Source organism: Ascidiella aspersa, chromosome 8, assembly GCF_963924565.1.
Source record: "Ascidiella aspersa chromosome 8, kaAscAspe10.2, whole genome shotgun sequence".
Classification (NCBI taxonomy): Eukaryota; Metazoa; Chordata; class Ascidiacea; order Phlebobranchia; family Ascidiidae; genus Ascidiella; species Ascidiella aspersa.
Genome location: NC_139454.1, coordinates 12,576,630 through 12,582,781, shown reverse-complemented (window position 1 = coordinate 12,582,781; position 6,152 = coordinate 12,576,630). Strand labels below are relative to the sequence as shown.

Genomic DNA, 6,152 nt, shown 5'->3' with positions numbered 1-6,152 from the left:
TTAGACAACGTTTACTCGAATCAGCATTTTTAGTACATGGTATGCCCAAAGTCAATACTGCAAGAACCAACACAGAAAATGTAAGAGCACCACGAGATAAAACTCTCCGTATTATAAGAAAACATATTTGCAGGCAAAATAGATAAAAGGCGAGTGAGCAAGATGAAATTGAATCAAGATTGCGATAAAGAGCAAAAAGCGGACTACGCTTAGGTTGACAACAGTAAAACTTCACCGGAATTCGTCATTGTCCGAACCTGAAACAACACAATACATGTTTTTTCCTTTAATGTACCTAAATATCAATGAACTTCAATATAATCCTAAAGTCGAGTATTCGGCTATCCGGTTCCAAATACAGTGCTAATAATTAAGGCAAACACCAAACCAGGTTTGCACCATGCTTTGATTTAAGTATAAAGCTAATATTGTCAGTACTTCAAATGCTCAACGCCGTGGTAAGCTTAGATGGTTGGTTAAGCGAGTTCGATCGGAACCATAACTTTGTGTTATACTTCGTTACCAAATGATGGATCCGTAATGCAAATGACACCGCTTTTTAAACATTGTCGGTAAAAGGGTTAAAAACTCACAGTTAGCAAATGCAGGATCAATATTGTTCATCGTCTTATAGGACTTCTTCTTCGAGCGAAAATTTCGCGCGATTTCGTGAAACGTTTTACGAGCCGCTAAAAAAATAAGTCATTAAACTTTTCACTCGAATGGTTTTGCTACACAATTGTGTGTCACACTTTCGTTAAAAACTATCCTTTATTAAATAAAAAGGTTGGCAATAGTTAGGGTCTACCAAATTGTTCTCTTACATTTGCTCATGTGTTTAACGCTCTCACTAAATGCGTCTTCTTCGGGGACGACCTCTGAAATAGAAAAAAGAGACACATTAATTATTATAAGTCACATTTATCAGTAATTAAACAAATAAAAGCTTTTATTCGGGTATGTTTTGCCAGTATATCAATTTATAACACAGTTGTCACATCAGCACATATAAGTTACACTGGGTGTTACCGGATGTTTGTGGTTTGGGTAGTTCTGTCAGCGGATCAATGTGAATTGGGGCAAACTGAAAAGAAGAAAAAGCATGTTGTTGGCAATGAGTGACAAACGTGGGTCACTTTAATATACTGTGTAATTTATTTAAACTTACCCTGTCTCGAGGATTGCCAGGTGGCACTGCTGTACGCAAGGATTGCGCAGGTCCTTTTAAATAAATGTACATTATTTTTCCGAGAAAATAAACACATAAATGAAAGGCCAATTATTTGTTTAATTGCTTAGGTCTAATCTGGCTACAATAAGAAAGTTAAAAACCTATCGCACGTGGTAATACGTTCTACGAATTAAATGTTTCGATGATCAATCAAAACGGTCTCGTGGAGAAGTAAATAGTTATTTCGTTAAGTATCTAATTTGTTTTATAGTATTTCTCAGGAGAGATTTTGCGCTGTCGAAACGACATAGAAGCATACTACATAATTGTGGTTTAAAAGGAGTAATTGTTAGGAAGATGACTCTTAAAAAGTCGCTAAATTATTGAAAAAAATTGGTAGGACAGAAATTCGCAGTTGACGTGCCAGCAGTGTTGGCAAGTGCTGATTTGGCAGATACTCTCCCGACTGGCGAGATCAAATTGTAATTCATTTACAATCCTAGAATTTCTAATGACAACAAAAATAGCTTACTATCAACAGAGTTGAGTTCCCTTAAAAAATCATCATTGCGCTTTAGTTCTTTTAAAAACTCCTCATTTTGTAAGAGTAATGCGATCTTTCTATCTTCTTCATATTGTTCTTGTTCAGCCGTGGATCGTTTATGTCGACGCAATTCAGAAGTTCTTTAACAAATAAAAAAGTCAAGAAAACACAACAACAAAAAACTTATTGTAAGAACTGCATTAAAAAGCCAAACATATTCAAGAAAATGTTTTCCCAACTGACCATAATGAAATATGTAGAAATAAAATAGCTTAAATACTAGAATAGGATGCACCACTAAAACGTTTTTAAATCGTGGGTTAAACATTTAGAACAACCAAGGCTGACAACAGTTGGTTCATTAGGTTTAGTAGTCTTACGTTGAGGTACGTTGACTTGCTCTCCTTCTTTCGCGAGGAGAATCAATCATTACCATTCTAAACAAATTTGGTAAAAAACACATTTACAATTAATCGTAATATTCACATATTTCAATTAGTAATAAAGTTGTGTACAGGCTTTTTTACAAGATATTACCTTTGGTGATGTGAGGAAGGATCATCAAAGAGAACGTTCAGCTGTCCAGTTGTTCTTCTTCTTTGTATTGAATGGTGATTTCTATTTGAATGTTTGTCAGGTAACTCCGATCTATGTTGGTTTTTATGGGAGCTGGTTCGGTAGGATGAACGGCTATTTGCAGTTGAAACCTAGATATCGCAGGAATGTTTTCAGGTTTTCAATGAAAATACACAAATGAAATAACATGTTACCATATCACTTGAGTTAACTGGATAAATTCTCAAAAAATCTGGTGGAAGTATTCCAAGCATGGGTGGATTCCAATCTCTAAAAGGTGGTTAAAATATATGCCATTACATAACATATAAACTATTTACTAGATGACAATATTGTGATACACTTCACTAGCAATAGAAGACTGTCAAAGTTAACAGTTACATAGTCAGTCCATTAAACTACTGATGGTGTTCAAACTGAATAAATTTAGAATTGCACCTGTACGTTTTGTTGGATGATGTATGCGATTTTTTATCAACAACTTGGGCAGGACGAGTGGAGAAATCAAAAGCAGGTGGAGGACGATCATACCTAGGTGTGTAGCGAGGCGGAGCATGTGTACGTGCAACATCATCTTCACTCGAACTAGTTCGCTCATTTAGCTGATTTACAGCAAATAAATAGATAGGCAAAAATTCATTTATTTTTCTACTATTAGCATCACAATTGAACTATGTTTAACATTTTGCAGGACCAACCTCTGGCGATATGCTGCAACTTGAATCTGTACTATCATCATAGGTGTGATACAGTTGATTCAATCTACTGAAAAACACAATAGGTTTTATATAACTTCAATAAATAATCACAGCAAAATAACTTACCGCCGGTGGTTTGGTGGATTGTCTTGCGTAATTTGTAATAGTTGGTCAATAGTGGAGTCAACATGACCTCCATTTGATCTCAGCACACACTCAATTACATTCTTTTCCAAGTTGGGAAACATAACATGAAAATCTTTCATTGCTTGTCTACAAAAGTTTGCACTTTAAATAAGAGGCTCTTAACTGAATATAAACCAAGACCCCCTTAAAGCATACATTAGTTTCCACATCTAGTTGCAAGGAAATAACAATTAGGGATGTTCAAAGTAGAATCCCAAGGTATTCTAGAATAATAGTTTCCAATCTAGAATAATGAATCCAGAATAGCGAATCCTAGTATATTTTTATTAAATTATTTAACCTCGATTTTGTTTGGGGAAGGGATTAATCTTAATCTACCCTAGAAGGCCCACAATCACAGCAATAAATCACCCAAACAATTTTCTAACATGTGTACATTATAATAAAAAAAATCTCCCATATGTTTAACATTCTTTACAACAGTCATTTGAAGCAGTTGTGTAACCTGTAATGTGTCAACTGTCCAGGTTGTTGACAAAACTTATATTTTTGCCAATAGTGAGTGCAATGCAACACTGCACACAGAAGTCTTAAGCAATTCGGTCCGCGTGTTTTCAAGCATTGTTGGGTCTTAGGGCTTATTTTTTTACTAACGTGATCTGTTATTGCAGAGAATACAAAGTTACTATTAACTTAACGAATTCTTGACAATTACACTGTGCATAACTGCATAACTCGCTGAATATTGGCCTAAAGTTGACCTTAAGTAACCCTATAGCGCATTTAGTGGACGGCCAGCAAGTTTAACAACGTAATATTACTTTTGCAACGCATTTAGGGAAATTGCGAACTCCACACCAGACATTACACATTAGTCGCTCGCCCAATAACGCTTGATTGACACTTAATTATTAGACGAGCGTTATCGCGAGACGCGGTAATTGGTTGCCAAAAAAAACGGTGACACTGCACTACGAGGTTACATTTAAAGCAAGCTCTGTAAATTGGTCGCCGCAGCGACAGGCCAACTTACCACACGCGTTTGTGCAATTAGGCGCAACAATCCGCGGTAAAACATTAAATTATATCGGTTCCAATTACCCGAAATAAACGGCAGAATTGGATTCGAATCCCATCTGGATTCGAATCTTAGGATTCGATATTCTACTTTGAACATCCCTAATAACAATACTTGAATACTTTTTTGTAATTTATGTTGGCTTTCAAAAAGGCCTTGTGGAAATTGTTTTACATTTATTTTTAAATTGACAACCAGCACAGCGAAACAAAAACAGCTCTAAAAAGGATGCAGCTGGCTCTCAAATCCTTACCTGTATTCCAGAGTTCTTGATTTTGATGAACTTGCCATTCTGGGTTGATGTGTACTCATATTTTTTGCTAATCAATAAGGCAAAAAACAAAGTCTTTAAAGCACTTTTGTGATGAGCAGGATTAATTTATGGATAGGCAGTATGAAGACATTGCGTATATATGCCTTTATAAGTTGTTCTACAAATTAATAGATTATTTGTATTTATGTTTGATGTGTCTGTTCTTAAAACTTATGTTATCAAGGCCCATACAAAAGTAGGTATCATTGTGGGCATTATGAATAACACTTTATTCATTTTCAACATAGTGCAAAAATGAGTTATTCAAAACATTGAAAATTATACCTACTTCTGTATGGGCTTTGATATTCTTACTACAACCTTCAACTATTATGCTCCAAAATACTAATCTTACTCAACAAAAACAGGCCACACTAAATACATGTTCACATTACTGCCAGATTGGAAACAGATATGATGCATGTAGAGATGTGTAGGTAGCTTACAATTGCTTGGCTGTAATATTCTGACCAAAAACTGTAAACATGCCTTTTAACATATTTTGCAAATATTTTTCCAATTTGTTTTTTCTTGGGTATGTCTCTGGTTGAGAGTGCAGCTGTGGTGGAGATGCCAAACTTTAATCTAGTATGATGCATACATGGTTGAAATCTTCGGCCTGTGCCCGGGATAATAAATATCACTTAATGCACACTAAGCTGTAAACCCACATTTTATGGAAAATCACTGTGAAATTTGTTCAGAGCACACACCACAGCAAACTGGAAAAACTTTAAAACCAAGCGGTAGTAATTTATAAAAGGCTAATTTTAACCAAAGTTTCCAGTCTTGCAGACTATACTTTGGTTTCGTTATGATGTATTGTGTAAGTATAACAAGTGCACCCACATATTTTAACAGACCAAAACCACGCTTTCCACAGTGTTGCAATTTTTTGTTTGCTATCTGACAGCTGGCACTACTAACATCGTAATTTTGAGTTTACAATTAAATAAGATAAATTATATTTTTTTAGAATATGCATTTAAATCACTCTTGCTTTGGTGGAAAAACTATGGAAGAGGCCATTCACCCCCACATCAAAGTAGTTAAAATCGCCGTATAATTACTAACAGGTGCAAGCGTAAAATAGCGATCCAGGTAAATAGCTTATTTGAGGCTATTTCATGGCTAATAAAGTAATTTAAAATAATTTCGAAAAATTAAATCTAATACTACCATCACCCAGACGCTAACCCCAACCCTAAGCCAAATCAATGCATAATTCTGTAGAAGTGCACACGTAAAATAACAATCTGGTCAAATAGCATTCCCAAAATGATCAAAACAAACTTAAGTTTTTTGGCGCTTGTCTAGAATCCTACCACATTTTCGTCCAGGTGTTTATAAACTTTATATTGCTAACTTTATTTGGGTTAAGGGGCGGGTTAGCATTTGGGTTTTGGTGATTTAAGTACTCTTATTATTTTTATTCTTTCTTTGTTTCTTTCTTGAAACTTCAATTTTGACAACTCGTTTTGTTGCTGTAAAAAACAAATTTGTAGGATTCTAAACCAGCGCCTTTTTTCAATTTACACATTATGGCTTTTGCTATGGAGCACAAGCAAAATGTAAACAACAGGGTTCCTTTTTTACTTGGGATACATTTTAAAAATCAACCTGGT

General features: G+C 35.1%; 1 protein-coding gene across 2 annotated transcripts; it reads right to left on the bottom strand.

The window, feature by feature from the left end:
* Positions 1–81: 81 nt before the first annotated feature.
* LOC146136188 (CUE domain-containing protein 1-like) lies at positions 82–6,152 on the bottom strand. 2 transcript variants are annotated; one of them, XM_083395406.1, is made up of 13 exons: positions 4,468–6,152; positions 3,116–3,262; positions 2,990–3,056; positions 2,730–2,893; positions 2,486–2,561; positions 2,253–2,422; positions 2,096–2,152; positions 1,704–1,855; positions 1,169–1,221; positions 1,030–1,084; positions 825–878; positions 594–689; positions 82–257 (listed from the first exon to the last, which is right to left on the bottom strand). In XM_083395406.1, exons 1-13 carry the CDS (start codon positions 4,524–4,526, stop codon positions 232–234), a joined length of 1,176 nt encoding a protein of 391 aa, XP_083251532.1. In that variant the 5' UTR covers positions 4,527–6,152; the 3' UTR covers positions 82–231. The 2 variants fall into 2 exon arrangements, with proteins under 2 accessions (XP_083251532.1, XP_083251533.1); XM_083395407.1 differs by having other exon boundaries at positions 2,990–3,053.

Bases quoted from the DNA above. Each gene is read 5' to 3' on its own strand.
- LOC146136188 (XM_083395406.1), bottom strand. From the start codon at position 4,526: ATGAGTACACATCAACCCAGAATGGCAAGTTCATCAAAATCAAGAACT. The intron at 2,153-2,252 runs GTAATATCTTGT...AAATTTGTTTAG, and splicing joins CCTTCCTCACATCACCAAAG to AATGGTAATGATTGATTCTC. The intron at 879-1,029 runs GTAACACCCAGT...TTTCTATTTCAG, and splicing joins ACCCAAACCACAAACATCCG to AGGTCGTCCCCGAAGAAGAC.